This window comes from Pezoporus wallicus, unplaced genomic scaffold, assembly GCF_028554395.1.
Source record: "Pezoporus wallicus isolate ANWC-B61680 ecotype Strahan unplaced genomic scaffold, APGP_CSIRO_Pwel_v1 contig_7265, whole genome shotgun sequence".
NCBI lineage: Eukaryota > Metazoa > Chordata > Aves > Psittaciformes > Psittacidae > Pezoporus > Pezoporus wallicus.
The window spans coordinates 682,385-697,092 of record NW_026635568.1 but is presented as its reverse complement, the minus strand read 5'-3'; the positions used below and the strand labels follow the sequence as shown (position 1 = coordinate 697,092).

At 53.5% G+C, this 14,708-nt stretch overlaps 3 protein-coding genes across 8 annotated transcripts in view; 1 reads left to right on the top strand and 2 right to left on the bottom strand.

The window, feature by feature from the left end:
• The window catches only part of IFT172 (intraflagellar transport 172), a 34,319-nt gene extending 24,030 nt beyond the window's left edge, over positions 1-10,289 (top strand). For both annotated transcript variants that reach the window (XM_057396853.1, XM_057396854.1), the window contains 18 exons: positions 361-454; positions 710-774; positions 901-1,081; positions 1,583-1,692; positions 2,131-2,260; positions 2,863-2,961; positions 3,282-3,391; positions 3,897-3,960; positions 4,269-4,355; positions 4,563-4,679; positions 5,145-5,255; positions 6,006-6,125; positions 6,764-6,859; positions 7,144-7,203; positions 7,978-8,076; positions 8,398-8,551; positions 9,759-9,850; positions 10,127-10,289. In XM_057396853.1, coding sequence (XP_057252836.1) covers positions 361-454; positions 710-774; positions 901-1,081; positions 1,583-1,692; positions 2,131-2,260; positions 2,863-2,961; positions 3,282-3,391; positions 3,897-3,960; positions 4,269-4,355; positions 4,563-4,679; positions 5,145-5,255; positions 6,006-6,125; positions 6,764-6,859; positions 7,144-7,203; positions 7,978-8,076; positions 8,398-8,551; positions 9,759-9,850; positions 10,127-10,216 — 1,879 coding nt within the window. In that variant the 3' untranslated portion in view covers positions 10,217-10,289. The remainder of the gene's footprint in view (positions 1-360; positions 455-709; positions 775-900; positions 1,082-1,582; positions 1,693-2,130; positions 2,261-2,862; positions 2,962-3,281; positions 3,392-3,896; positions 3,961-4,268; positions 4,356-4,562; positions 4,680-5,144; positions 5,256-6,005; positions 6,126-6,763; positions 6,860-7,143; positions 7,204-7,977; positions 8,077-8,397; positions 8,552-9,758; positions 9,851-10,126) is intronic.
• KRTCAP3 (keratinocyte associated protein 3) lies at positions 5,184-13,472 on the bottom strand. 2 transcript variants are annotated; one of them, XM_057396856.1, is made up of 6 exons: positions 13,259-13,472; positions 13,119-13,178; positions 12,387-12,587; positions 11,593-11,727; positions 11,161-11,252; positions 5,184-5,310 (listed from the first exon to the last, which is right to left on the bottom strand). In XM_057396856.1, exons 1-5 carry the CDS (start codon positions 13,454-13,456, stop codon positions 11,169-11,171), a joined length of 678 nt encoding a protein of 225 aa, XP_057252839.1. In that variant the 5' UTR covers positions 13,457-13,472; the 3' UTR covers positions 5,184-5,310; positions 11,161-11,168. The 2 variants fall into 2 exon arrangements, with proteins under 2 accessions (XP_057252839.1, XP_057252838.1); XM_057396855.1 differs by lacking the exon at positions 5,184-5,310 and adding an exon at positions 10,550-11,017.
• A 97-nt stretch (positions 13,473-13,569) lies between these two features.
• NRBP1 (nuclear receptor binding protein 1) overlaps positions 13,570-14,708 on the bottom strand; it is a 39,883-nt gene continuing 38,744 nt past the window's right edge. For all 4 annotated transcript variants that reach the window (XM_057396847.1, XM_057396850.1, XM_057396849.1 and 1 more), the window contains one exon: positions 13,570-14,518. In XM_057396847.1, the coding sequence (XP_057252830.1) occupies positions 14,420-14,518 (99 nt within the window). In that variant the 3' untranslated portion in view covers positions 13,570-14,419. The remainder of the gene's footprint in view (positions 14,519-14,708) is intronic.

Genomic DNA, 14,708 nt, shown 5'->3' with positions numbered 1-14,708 from the left:
TCCCCACTCTGCACCTGGCCAGCCATCCAACTGCACTGCCATTCCCTGCTGCTCTTCCCCAGCTCTCCCACACTGCTAGGCGCTGGGGGAGTCTTTTGACCTTCCCTCAGGTTTGAACCAAAGATCTCTGTCTTGAGTAGCAAGTGTGAAGGAGCTGAATTTCCTTAGTGGGGGCTCTAAATGCTCCCATTCTCTAGAGGAATTGGCATTGCCTATTTATTTGGGACCATTTGCATTCCCCTCTCTCCTTTCCCACTGTCTTGTGCTCTACTTGATGTCTTGCTGTTGTTTTGCTGTTGATGAAGGTAAGCACTCACACCACATAGCCCTGCTCTCACCCCATTTTCTCTTTCATTGCAGGGTCTTTGAATTTGCTTTTGAACTCGCCCGCCTCTCCATGAAGCAGAAGATGCCTGAAATCCACTTAAAATATGCCATGTTCCTAGAAGATGAGGTAATTTTATCCTCTGGAATAGGTGGGAGTTCTGTGGTCACTCAGGTAATTGAACAGTTGTCCTTAAGGGCTGCTGCAGCAGGCACCTTTATGGCTGTAGTCACTGCTTACCCAAAAGGCTCCACAATTACAGCCCCCCAGCTTCCACACATATCTTTGTTTCATAAATCCTCTCTGCTGCATGGTGAATAGAGGAGGTCATGCGATGGTATCAGGACAGGAAGGTATGCAAATAAATTCCTTCCTCTCTCCTAGGGCAAATTTGAAGAGGCTGAAACAGAATTTATTAAAGCTGGTAAACCCAAGGAGGCAGTGCTGATGTATGTATCGTTCCCCATCCTGGCCTGCTGCATCTCCTCTCATTGTATGATACCAGCCTGATTGCTTCTCTAGCATTGGGCTGCTCCTTGCCATCTGTCTTGTTCCATCTCATGTTGTTTCCCTAGGTTTGTGCATAACCAGAACTGGGATGCTGCACAGCGTGTGGCTGAGGCTTATGACCCAGACAGTGTGGCTGATGTGCTTGTAGGACAGGCACGTTTTGCTTTTGAGCAGGGAGAGTTCCAGAAAGCAGAGGCCTTCCTCCTGCGAGCACAGAGACCTGAGCTGGCTGTAAAGTACTACAAGGTGAGCACAGTCTGTAGCAACATTACCTTCCTTGCTTGACAAAAACCCAGTTGGGATGGAGGAGTGAAATCCATCTCCCACCTCTCCCTGCCAGCTTAGTAGCCAAAGAGAAACCCTTTCAGTGGTTCCTAGTAGAACTTAATTCTGACCTATTCTTAGAAATAGAGATTTCACAACACAGCTTAGCTCTGGGAGGAAGTATCCTGCCAGAACATGGATGGCCCTCAGAGGTAGCACAAATACGTACATTTGGAGACTAAGTGCCCATTCCGCAGAGGTAGCTAGGATGGATGAGCACTTTCCTCTGAGGTAGCTTGGGTGAATGGATAGGCATAGGTGTCATTCTGGGGGAGAAAAGGATTGGGTTGTGCTGCTCTGGTTGTTTCTTCCAGTGGGTCCTCTGGCAAGATGATACAAGAGGCTAGATGTGTTACGTGATGCTAGGAGTGGGGGATCCTGGTGAACTGGTGAAAATTTCTCCTCCATGTTCTGCTTATGCAGGAGGCTGGCATGTGGAGCAAGGCCCTGAGGATCTGCAAGGAATATGTGCCTAGTCTGCTAGAAGAGTTACAGGAAGAGTGCGGCAGGGAGGCTGTCAAGAAGGGCTCCAAGTAAGGAATGCTGTGGTCAGGCTACAGGGAACAGGGAGTTCTTTCACTAGGCCTTACTGACATAGCCTGATGGGATCCCTGACATCCCTTTGTTTCCTTCTTGAGGACCCACTTCTTGCTGCATAAGTTTCCTAACATTTTTCCTCCCTGCTCTGGGAGACTCCAGACTTATTCTTGACATCCAAGGCTTTCCTTGGATGTCTTTTTACCACTTACAGATCTCCAAGGTCTCCTGTACTGCAAATGCATCTCCCCAGGGTCCTTAATCAAGTCTCTGCTCTGCCTTGGCTGTGTACATTCCTTGTCACATGCTCAGCTCCCTCTGAGGTCCCTGCCTTACCTCTGCTGTGCACCTTCCAGCCCATGCCCTACACACTCTGTACAGGATCTCTGTGGCAGCATCCCAATCTTTCTCACAGTCTGCATTCCTCCCTACAGTGGAACAGAAGGGCTGCTGGATCAGGCACGGGAGTGGGAGCAGGCTGGGGAACATGCCAGGGCAGTGGATTGCTATCTGAAGGTGCGGGATCCCAGCAACAGTGCCCTGATGGAAAAGTGCTTGCTGAAGGTACAGTTAGGAGCTGTGGTTCCCTTCATCTGCTCTGTTGTCTCCTGCAATCTCTAGTGCATCCCAGAGATAACTCAGTCACTCCAGGGCACAGCAGAGGATCTGCAGGCTCCAGTGACTGCAGGGTTTGAAATCCTTTATGACCATTCTTTTGAGACATTAAGGACTGTGTGCTTATCCTTCACTGCACTGACATCCTTGCTCTGGCACCACTTCCAGCAGTGTGCCAGCATCCTTGTGCCCACATCTCTTCACCAAAGAGCTGGGCTTTACAACTTAGCCCTTGGCTAGATGAGCACACTTTCTTCTTCTCATGGTCAGTGTTCACCAGCCTTTGGGATGTGTTCTTGTTCATACTTTCTGCTCATTCCTTTTATAGGCTTCAACAACAATTACGTCCTTGTCTGATCTTTTCCCATGTGTGAAAACAGCTGGGCTTCACTGCTCTGAGTTGCTGGAGTGTGCTGTCATTTCTTCTCCCCTTACCCCGTAGTTCAAGTGCCTCTAACTTTCAGTCTTTTCGCTAGGACTGAGCTCTTCCCAGCTTCATTCCTTTTTGAACGGCTTCTACGACTTGTGTTACTGACAATTTCTCTTCACAGGCTGCTGAGTTGGCCATTAAGTTCTTGGGTCGGTCACAGAGCATGCAGGTGACACGGACTGTGGCTCCTCAGCTGGTGGCCATGAAGAAATACAGTGAGGTAAGGGCTGGCTGCTGCTCCCAGACTACTGATGAAGCATTTGCACAGGAAGGGAGAGCTCTATCCAAGGGAAGGAGGCCAAGTCACATCCTGGGGTAATGGGTGGATGGCTCTATCCAGAGTCAGGCAGAGCAGAGTCTTCAAGGAGGAGGAAGGAGGGAATGAAATCCCAGAATAGTGTGAGACAGGTCTTGGGAGGAGGCAGGAAGCAGAGAAGGGAGGTTATCTGTTGGGAAGAGATCTTCTGTTGTTGCTGTGTGCTGGGCTGCAGGGTGCCATTGGGGATTTCGTCTCCCATGAGAGTGTCTCTGGCCCTGCAGGCAGCTGAACTCTACCTCAGCTTAGACCTCATCCAAGAAGCTATTGATGCCTTCATTGAAGGGGATGAATGGAGCAAAGCCAAGCATGTGGCCAAGGAGTTAGACCCCAGGTATGCCCTGAACTTTTCAAATCATACTTTTCCTGCTTCCTCTCCCAGCCCCAGATGATACCTTGTCCTGTCCTGTCCTGTCCTGCTGCCCTCAGGTTCCCTGAATTCTCCTCACAGTGACCTTCCCAGGCTTGAGGGGGCCTGTTCTCCACAGCTGCTCCTCCCAAACCACTTAACCATCCTGACATCACACATCCCATGGAAATCGTTATCCCTTTTGTCCCATCCCTATCCCTACCTCCCCTTCCCTTGTCATAATCCTATGCATGCACTTCCTTCTGAAAGTCCTGTGATCCCTTTCTCTCCTCACACATTATATTGCAAAGAGTTAGCTAGACCCTTTTTGCCCACTTCTACCTAAGCTCCCAGCAACAGGCCAGAGAGACATGGCACAGCTATAAATCCTCTTTTCCCAGAGTAGACAAAGTTGAATCCAGCATCTGCACTGATGCAAGACACTTACTTACTAATCTTGCTCCCTATTAAATTTCTTTCTGCCTCGTAGGTCAGAGGAGTATGTGGACCAGCGTTACAAGGAGTATTTAAAGAACCAAGGGAAGGTAGATTCAGTAAGTATTTGGGATGTCTCACAAGCTAGGGATTGATGTCAGGATCTGTCAGGAAAAGCCCTGCAGATCCTTAAGGCCTTTCCAATGGGGTTTTTTGCCTGAATATGCCCACAGGTGAGGAATTTGTATGTGCCTGTGAGTCATGGTTTCTGCATGCCAAATGGGTTGTACTGGCTCTGTGCTTCCATACCATAGAGGGGGAGGGACTATGTGCATGTGACAGAAAGACCCAGGTGGGTTGATGCCTGCCTTGATGCGAGTAGGAAACCTTGCCTGCACAGTGAGCTTATGACTGTTTTCATCCCTAGCTGGTGGGAATAGATGTCATAGCTGCTTTGGATCTGTATGCAGAGCAGGAGCAATGGGAAAAGTGCCTGGAGGTTGCAGCTAAGCAGGTGAGTGCCTCTGTGAGCCCTCGGGGGATGATAAGAGGGGGCCCAAAGCAAAACCAAGTCTGCTGTGCAGTCTGTCTCTGACTACCTGGTCTTGCCATTTGGGACTCAGGTGTATGGGAATGTGCCCACATCTGAAACTGTCCCCACTGAGTGACAAATGTTCAATTGATGAATCTTATCCTACTGCTTTCTGTGTATCTTCTCCAGAACTATAAAATCTTGCACAAGTATGTAGCTCTCTATGCAAGCCGCCTCATCCGGGAGAGCAGCTGGGACAAAGCCTTGAGCCTGTATGTCCACCATGGAACACCTGCCAACCCACAGGTAATGAAGACAGCATGACATCCCTGTGTGAGTTGCCAGAGCGTGCTCTGATCTGCTATGTGAGTCAGGCTTCCCATCCAGAACTGGGATTGCCAGGTGTTCGACATGTCTAAGCCACTTCAACCCTGCTGTGTGTTCTTCCCAGAAGATCCTCAGCTAGAGGACTAATGGCAATCTCCTGGCATATTCTCCACGGGGAAGGAGCTGAGTATTTGTGTTTCTTTTGAAGACTGTAACTACCAGATCCAAAAGGAACTATGTTTGCTTGTCTGAGAGCACTGGCTGGAGGAAGCATTCTTCCCTGTTTCCTTGCTTTGCCCTGCAGCACCCCTTGCAGCCAGCAATCTTCAGCAGTGCTGTTGCAGGAGCTGCCATTCTCTCAGCCTGTGGTTGCAGGAGCAGAGCTCCAGACATTCACAGACTCCCCATTGGGCTCCCTCAAGAGTTCTCTCCTTTTTGTTGCAGAATTTCAACATTTACAAGCGTCTCTTTCTGGAGATGGTGAATGCACCCGGAATGAATTGTGCTGAGGCCTACTCCAGCTGGGCTGACCTGCGTGATGTTCTCTTCAGCCTGGTGAGTGTGAGCCATGGCCACCACTACCTGTTAACCTCCAACATCCTGGTGGCTCCTAGCAAGGGAGAAAGAAGAACCAGCCCTTTACCAGGTGACATGGGCAGTATTTGTAGAACACAAGACAAAGGGAAAGAGGTGACAATGTGGACAATAGAACAAGATCCTGTGAAGTGGACATAGCTGGGCAGGAGAAGTCAGGGAAGATGACCCTGCACTGAAAGCCAAATCCTAGAAGTGGGTCTGGACACCGGCACTTGTGGAGCTCACTGTGTCACTGCTACATGGGAGCCTATCACAACATGTCCACTTTTTGTCTTACACCCATATTCAGCAGCCTGGGTGGGCAGGGATCTGGGGAAAGCAGAGAACTACTCAGCCTGCAAAGTAAGAGTCCTCCTCATCTCCCCAGTGAAGCTTAGAGCCTTCTACTTCTTCCCTGTCCCAGAATGCCTCAGCCAGAGCCCGTAATTGCCTCTTCTCTGTTTCTGTCCCACAAATACCCACCTCTAGCACAAACAAATTCCCTTGTCCATCCAAACTCACCTCTGCTTCCAACGCTATCTGTTGTTGCAGCACTGTTGGTTCTCCCTATCTCCCACAGCCTCCTCCCTTCAGCACTCTGTAGGCCCACCCCTTTCCTAGTCCCTGGATATTTCAGATCCTTCTCTCTCAACTTCTCCCTGGATTCAAATGGGTGAAGAGTGTCCTTGTGCTCTCATGTTCTAATCATTCTACTTTTCTCTTCTTCAGTGTGAAAACATAGTAAAGTCAAGCGAGGCAAACACTCCAGCACATGAAGAGTTTGAAACGATGCTGCTGATCTCTCACTACTACGCCACCCGCTCTGCTGCTCAGGGTGTGAAGCAGCTGGTAAGGTTTCTGAAGTTCCTTTGCCAGATCACCACACTGAGTGGAGAGCACTGTGGGCACGTGCAGGTTTGGGGTTATTCATGATTCACTTTTCCATTTCATGGATCACTTACACATTATGGATGCGTGAGAATGGGACTACTGCCATCTGGGAGCCCCTCACTAGGAGGTGGAATTGGAGATAGTTTAGGCTCCTTCTAGTGGCACCGGCCCCCTGCCACTGAGGCTGAGATGTAAACCAGAGGGAAATTGATCAATATGCTTTCCATCACTTGTGAGAGCAGAGGCACCAGTAGAAATTTAGGGATCACACAAAAATCTGGTCTTCCCAGGTTAGGCATTGCTCTTCAGCTGTCCCGGGCCATGAATCACTGTTTCGTGGGATGTGGGAGTTTGGATGTGGCTTCCAGTAAAAAATAGCAAGGTTCTGTAAAGCAGAAGAATTTAATCTTCAGGTGACAGTCCTCCTGTGTGTTCACACGGGGTATTTAGGGTCAGGACCGACATTTTCAACCTTTGTTGCATATTGGGAATATGTGGGTGCAAAGTCCCTGCCATGAGTCTGGGGCAGTATGATCTCATCCAACTTCATTTTTCTGTGCTGAACACTGTAGCTTTACTGTCCTCTGTGTCTGCAGGACACGGTGGCTGCCAAGCTGTCCATTTCCCTGCTGCGCCACACTGAGCTGCTCCCTGCAGACAAAGTGTTCTATGAAGCTGGGGTAGCTGCCAAGGTAAGAGCTGTCTGCCACCAGAGCGGCTAAGGAGGTGGAGGACCCAGGACTCAGGGTTTCTCAACTTATCTTGCCCTTTTCTTAACTTTACCTGTGCAGTTTACCTGCACTGGTAAACCAGCAGCCAGACATGTGCATTGAGGGCCTTCCTCTATTACCTGTGCTGCAAGTGGGATGTTGTAGCACAAACAGAACCACATCCTTTCTAGCCCTCACTCAGGCAGGACGGTTGTGGTTGTGAAGATAAGCTGCCTGGTCTCACTTTGGGTTCCTCTCTGTACTAGGCAGTCAACTGGGAGAACATGGCGTTCATCTTCCTGAACCATTTCCTGGACCTCTCAGATGTACGTATAGTCTGCTGGAGGGAGGGCTATCATACTTAAAATGGGCTGTAGGACCTTGGACAACAACGGACCCTCAACCTGGCCAGGGTGCTCCTGAGGCTCAAATGTGGCAGCACGTGTTTGAGCTGGTGTTGATGGAGAGCCCTGAATGCTGCTCAGCATTCAGTGTGCATATCCCCTACAGTAGCTGTGGAAGGACTTGCCATGCAGGGCACCTGAGCAGCCTTAACTGCTGCAGCAAGGAGTAAGTTGCCCTGACAGTTTAGGCCTGTAGTCTTCATGGCTGCAGGTGCCATTACAGCTTTCAGGTTGATCTCATCCAAGTTGTTCCAAGGGAAGGAAATTACCTGAGGGGTGGAGGCCATGGCCCAATGTTTTAGCCCCTGTGATACAAGCTCAGGAGTCCCCCATGCCAGTCAGCTCCTTCCCTGACTAGCAGATTGGTCACCAGAAAACACCAAACCCCAGGAAGCTGTCAGACTTTACAGAATGAATCTTGCAAGTGCTTTCAGCAGCTGCTGGGGAGAATAAAAAAGCTCCCCATTTCATCTTCCCCTTCTTTGAGACCACCTGACAAGTTTGAGTAGCACAGTGTCTCAGGGGCACACATTCTGTGACACTGCAGAGGGTGACCATAAATGCCACCTCCCAGGAGGGCTCAGTCACTGCAGCACTGGTAGATGGGACATCAGTAATGCCATCCTCCGGATGCAGATTGTACTGTGAACACCAAGGATGGCATTGCCTAGTGCTCCACCACTTCTTCTTTCTCAGGCCATTGAAGATGGGAACCTGGATTCTCTGGACAACTCTGATTTCCAAAACACAGACATTCCCTTTGAAGTGCCACTTCCAGCCCAACAGCACGTGCCTGTGAGTGTCATCTGCCTTTTTCAGCTCCCATGAACAGTGATGCTGCTTTCATGTCTCTCTCTGAACAGGGACTGAGGCAAGGCTGGGACAACCGTTCACTACAGGACATGGAAATGTACTCAGTGCTCTCCCCCTGCCCTCTGCCCCCCCCCCCCAAACACATGCAGCCCCAGTACACACGCACATGCACACACACTCTTATGCTCCCCCCTAGTATAAATGCACATACTCACCCCCTAGATACACAGTATGTGTGTGCTGTTCTCCCTAGTGCAGCACCTGGATGGTGGCACAGCATGCAGTGTCTCCTCTGCCCCGCAGGAGGAGAAGCGGGAGGAGGTCAGGGACTGGGTGCTCACTATGTCAATGGACCAGCGGCTGGAGCAGGTGCTGCCGCAGGATGAGCGGGATACCTATGAAGCCTCCCTGGTGGCAGCAAACACAGGGGTGCGCTCCCTGCCTTGTGTGCTTACAGGTAAGCCCCAGCCCCGCTCGCACATATGGAAGGGAATATGGTGACATGCAGGGAGTGGGAACATGTTGCAGGGGGGCATCTGGGAGGGAGTTGCTGGAAGAGGAGGAGGGGGACTGTGAGGCTGTAGGAAGCTGTTCTGCTGGAGGAAATGGAAGGATCCTGCTGTGTGAAGAAGGGCTAACTAGGTCTGTTCAGCCTTGAGAAAAGAAAACTCAGGGGATACCTTATCCCCATGTTCCAGTATTTAAAGGGTGGATACAAAGATAGAGACTCCCTTTTTACAAGGAGCTACATGGAAAAGACATGGGTTGATGGGCACAAGTTACTGTTGGGAATTTTTTCCTCTTGGACACAAGGAAAATTTTTCACAACAATCAGCCATTGGAATAATGGGAAGTGGTGGACCCCTAAACATTGGACACTTAAGATTTGACCAGACAGGTGCTGGGACATCTAGTCTAGCTCATGCTTTGCCTAGAAAGGTTGGACCAGATGATCCTTGAGGGCCTTCCAACCTGGGATTCTAGGATTTTTTACTGTGAGGGTGATGGAGCACTGGAACATATTGCACAGAGGTTGTGGCATCTCCATACTTGGAGACAGCTGAAAGTCATCTTGACATGGTCCTGGACAACTGGCTGTGGGTGGCCCTGCTCAAGCACGGGCACTGGACCATATATAGACCCGAGATCACTTCCAACCTCAACCATACTGTGTTTCTGTGACTGCTCAGTCTGGCACAGCATCACCTAGGACACTGTCCAGGCTGGCCTGCACTGACACACACGTACACATGTAGCTCCTCTCCTGCTTTGCCCTTGCTCCATAAAACCCATCTATTCCAGTGAGTACCATCACCATTTGCACACTTCAGTAAGGGATTGGGGTGCAGGACTTAAAGAGTGGGTTCAGTGAATGGGGCAGCACGAGTGGGCCACCAACAATCTGGCTCTGAAGTTCAGGAGGTGGAATGCTGTCATTGGATACACTCACTTGGGTATAGGACAGCTCAGCCTTCATGTTCCTTTGACCCTGCCACAGTGGGCATTCCCTCATTCTGGTCTCTAAAAGACAGAGGTGGCATTGTGCCCCTGCTCTGCCCTGTGGGAGCAGCCCTCACCAGCTGGCCAAGGCAGAGAGGGAAAGGGTGCCCAAGGCAGGGGTCTGCTGTGGGTCTCTGTTTCTGAAGGTGTCACTGTATGACCAGGGTACCCTGTGCTAAGAAACAAGATAGATTTCAAGCGGCCAGGCCGAGAAGCCAACAAGGACACGTGGAACAAGTTTGTGATGGCTGTCAAGGTGAGCCAGGCATCCCATGGGGCAAGGAGACAGGCTGCAGGGTGTTCAGCCTCTCATGCTGACAATAAAACATTGTCCCGCTGGGTGAAGATACGCTGACTGGGGCAGTTTTTAATGCACCCTCCTGTATGCTGCTGGGTGGGGATTAACCTCACTTACAGTGCTGGGGCAGGGCCAGCCCTGCTTGTGCAGCTCTGTCAACCCCCAGGGGTGCCCTTGGGTGGGGGGTGATGGCAGTGTCCCCTTGCTAGTGCCAAGGCCTCTTTCATTCTGCAGACATCCCACAGCCCTGCATGCCAAGATGTGCTCAAGTTCCTCAGCCAGTGGTGTGGGGGACTCCCAAGCACCAACTTCTCTTTCCAATGAGCTGGACCATGGCAGCTTTCAGTCCTGTTTTTCAGCACCCTCCACTTCCACCCTCAATAAAAAAGTTTCTTAATCCTGCTGTGCTCCTGTTTGTCAAGGGATGCAGAGCCCAGGAACACAGATAACTCCCACTGCACGGGGCCGTAACCCTGTACACATGCATGTCTCGGCCTGAACCTAGCTATGCTAAACATGCACCTGCCACCATGATGGTCACACTGGGACCTGACTACATCCCTGTGCCTTGTGAGGGGGTGAGCATGGAGATGGGCTTACATCCCAGCTGCATTGTCACTCCATCGGGGCCCAGAAGTCATCTCCCCTGGGAAGCACTTAGAGCAGTCAGTATAAAAGTTTATTTACTCAGGGAAACAAGAGGCTCACAATAAAGGGATTCGTCACCTTCCATTCCTTGGTCTACCTGAGCACAGGTACAGGGAGCTGACCCTGCCTGCTGTGCAGCAGGGCCACCAGGACCCTGCCTGTTGCACCTCTGCCTGCCCCCATCACTGCGTGTAAAAGATCGATGGAGCCTTCAGTGTGCCCTGAAGGGCCCTGCAGCTTGGGGACAGAAGGGGACAGTGTCTGGGGCTCACAGCACCTGCTGGGCAAAGGCTGGCTGGTGACCATGGGCACCTTGTGTCTGGAACCCGGGTCTGTCCCAGGCGGGGTGGTGGGGCTGGTGGGGAAGGCAGACCCCTTACCCCCTGCAGCCCACCCTACCCACACCTAGAACAGGAGCAGGAGCACGGTGCAGGTGCAACTTCACCTCACTGGGTCACAGCACTCCTTCAGCACTACCTGGGAGTGAAAGAGTATGTGTGAGTGCTGCAGGGCCAGGCATCACACCAGTACCTCTGGCCAGTATTCGGAGCATGTACTTGGAAAGAGGCATTTCAGGGGCCCTCCCATCACCCCAGGCACAGCCGGTGCACTGCACTCACTTCTCCAGCTAGGTACAAGACTCAGCCAGCCCTGGCAGGAGCTGCTGCATCTCACGTCCCGGCCCCTCCTTCGCTGTACTTGGTCCAGCAAGCTAGTGAGAGGGAAAAGAACCCAAACAAAAAGAGGGGATGTGTGAAGAGCTGGGTCAGGTTGGGGGGATAGGATTCACTCAGGATAGGCAAGACAGAACAGTTTTAGCTATCAGAGGGATGAGGAGGGTCCCTCTGCAACTACCCAAGATGAAAAGGTGCCAGTTTGTCTCCAAGGCTGGCTAGGAGAGGTTTCAAAGTTGACATTCCCTCCCTCCCATTGCTGACTGCCTGCTTGTGTGGGAACACGGGCCCAACAGAACCCAGCACCTTCATAATGCTACAAAAGGGCAGCAGTGATGGGGCAGAGGAGGGAGACCCATCCAGATGGATGGTGCATACCTGCTCTTTGGTGTACTTGTGTGAACAGGGCCCAATGCCCCGGAAGATCAGAGCCACCAAACAGCACCTGCCAGACAGCACAGCTTCTGTGGCTGCCAGCACCATGGAGGGGAACCAGAGCGCCAGGGCTGTGTCCTGTGGAGCAGAGGGTTGGAGGTCCCACAGGGAGGCTGGCATGCTCCACTGCACCCAGCCAGGCCCATGCAGCTGAGCAGAGACTGTGCAGGGGGGAAGAAAAAGAAAGGGAGTAGGAGGGAGAGAGAAAGAGTGGCAGAGAGAGGGCTGCACATGGGAGAGTCAGTGAGAAAGCTGGGGCTGTTCAGCCTGGAGAGGAAAGCTGCATGGAGACCTCATAGCAGCTTTCCTATGAAGGGAGCCTATAAGGATGCCGGAGAGGGACTCTTCATCAGGGATCATAGTGACAGGACAAGGAATAATGGGTTTAAACTGAAACAGGGAAAGTTCAGGTTAGATCTGAGGCAGAAGTTTTTCCCTGTGAGGGTGGTGAGGCCCTGGCACAGGCTGCCCAGAGAAGCTGTGGTTGCCCCATCCCTGGCAGTGTTCAAGGCCAGGCTGGACGGGGCTTGGAGCAACCTGGTCTAGTGGAAGGTGTCCCTGCCTATGGCAGGGGGTTGGAACTGGATGAGCTTTAAGGTCCCTTCCAACCCAAACCATTCTGTGATTCTGTGAAGGAAAAGAAAGAAGAAAGGGAAGAGAAGGAAACAAAGATGAAGCAGAGGCAGGAAGAACTGGTGGGAGTAGGGGTGCAGTGCGTGGTGGCCCTGCAGACTCACATAGATGCGAGTGGTGTTGAAAGGACAGTCGTTGGTCGCTATGGCTGCACGGGCGTCAGCAGGCAGCGCAGAGCTGTTGCAGCCGGTGATGAGGTGCGTGCCCCGGCTGTTGACGGTGAGGGCGAAGGCCAGCGCCAGGCCCACGCTGCACGCTGCGGACAGGAGGCAGTTCAGCAGGGACACGCTCAGCAGGGCCCAGTGCTGCAGGCAGCAGGAGAACAGGTGAGATCGGGGCTGGCCCAAGCTGGGGACATGCCGGGGCTCGGCGCTGCCGCTGCATGGGGCCAGGCACCCCACAGCTTCCCACAGCCGCTCAACAGGTGCTGGGAGCCCCTCAGACGTTTGCACCGAGCGAGCACAGGTAGCATCCTGCACGTTCCAGCTCTGCTCAGCCCTGCGCTCGGACGAGGCTTTTGCACCTTCTACGTCCTTTGCCGCTCCCAGGCAGCCCCTTCCCTCGGCTGGGGAGCCCCAGCACAGACCCGGCCCCCACCAGCAGCGCACAGCCCGTGGGGGGTTCCTGACCCCGGCTGCACCTTCCCCGCCCGCTGAAGTGTTCGTGCCGCCCTCACTGCCGCCGCCCTCCCGGGGCTGAGCCGCCGAGGCGGAAGAAGCCGCCGGGGACAAGGTCCAGGGGAGCGGCTGCGGCGGGAACAGAGGCCGCGCCGAGCCCCGATTCCCCCCCCCCCCGTCATGTTCCGCGCCTGCTGCCCCCCGCGGCCCCGCACTCACCAGCGCTGCCCGGGACAGGTTGTGCGACACCAGGATGGCCACGATGCCCGCGGCGATGCTCTACGAGGAAGAGATCCGCGCTCACCGCGGGGCCGGCTCCCCCCCCATCCCCATCCCCATCCCGGCCCCGCCGCTCTCACCAGCAGCCCCGAGACCACCGACACCACGTTGGCCACCGCGTACGCGGGGGTGACGGCGCGGCTGGTGCCGGCCACATGGCGCAGGACGGAGCCGTGCACGATGGCTCCCAGCGCCAGGCCGCCGTGCCCCAGCACGATCAGCCCCAGCCCGGAGCGCATCAATCGCCGCGGCTCCACCAGCCGCCGACCACCGGCCATAACACCGGCTTCGGCTCCACCGTCCCGCCGGGAGCCGCCGGCACCGCCCCGGGGCAGGGCCGAGCCCGCTCCACCTCCCCCCCGCCCTGACCCGGAAAGAGGCAGCACTCAGGTATTTACAAAACAGTTTATTAAAAATAGGAAATGATAGAAATGAGATGCAGGAGCGGGACCGCGGGCTCAGCCCCGCCACGCACCCGGGACGGGGGGGAAATAAGGGGCCTGTGGGGCAGGTCCCAGCGCTGCAGCTTTCCCCCGGCTCCCCCTCAGCCCCGGGGAGAGCGGGACGGGTTGGGCCAACACCGGGCTCCGGGCAGCTGCAGGAGACGCGGCCCCGTGTGGGTCAGCACACGCCGCAGCGCTGCACGTCCAGGGCATGCCCAAGTGCAGGGCTGAGCAGCTGTGCAAAACGAGTAAACAAAGTGCAGCCCATGGGAGCAGAGAAGGCAGGCAAAGCGCCAGGCAGGAGCTGGGGGAGCCCGGCCACCCCTGGCTCCCTGTGCCCGGGAAGGAAGGGAGTGAGTGGTGGGGGCAGGGAGGGGGGGCAGGGCTTAGGGGCTCACCCCTGCTTACCTTTAAATTAAGAAAAACAACAAAAAAAAAAGAAAAACAAAAAAAGAAAAACAACCGTTTCTGTGCTGTGCAAAAGACACTTTGTACAATTCAAACAGAACAAACTCCATGCACATGAATGGGGCTACAGACCACCCCAAAGCCAGGACCCAGCTCCACGGCACCACCTGGCAAAATCCCAACAAAAACAGGGCTGGAAATAATACTGATGCGCAAAGTCCCCTTTAATAGGCGGGCAGGGAGGACTGTCGCTGAGCCCAGCCACGGCACATGCAGGATGAGCTTCCAAGCACTGCAGCTGGGGTCTTGCTGATGCCCTACAGTGATGGACAGACACAGAAGGGGTCACAGGCAACAAAGCTGCACTGGCCGCCTGGGCGCCGAGGTGTGCTAAGATGACACCGTCACTGCCGTTAGGGCTCCGTTCCGGGTGTAGTAGAACTTGCTGAATGCCTCTTCAAGTAAACAGGTAAGTCTGCTCTGGTCAGCCTGGGAAGAACAAGCTACAGTGAGGGGCTGGCCCAGTTCACACAAAGGTAAGAGCTTGGCTGGAGTCTGTCAGGGCACACAGGCAAGGACATGTCTGACTTTCTACCTCCCCACCTAGAAAGGGCTGATCTGGCATAAACCACTGATGTATGACAAAGGAATGCAGACCTACATCCCTACCTGAGCCTCA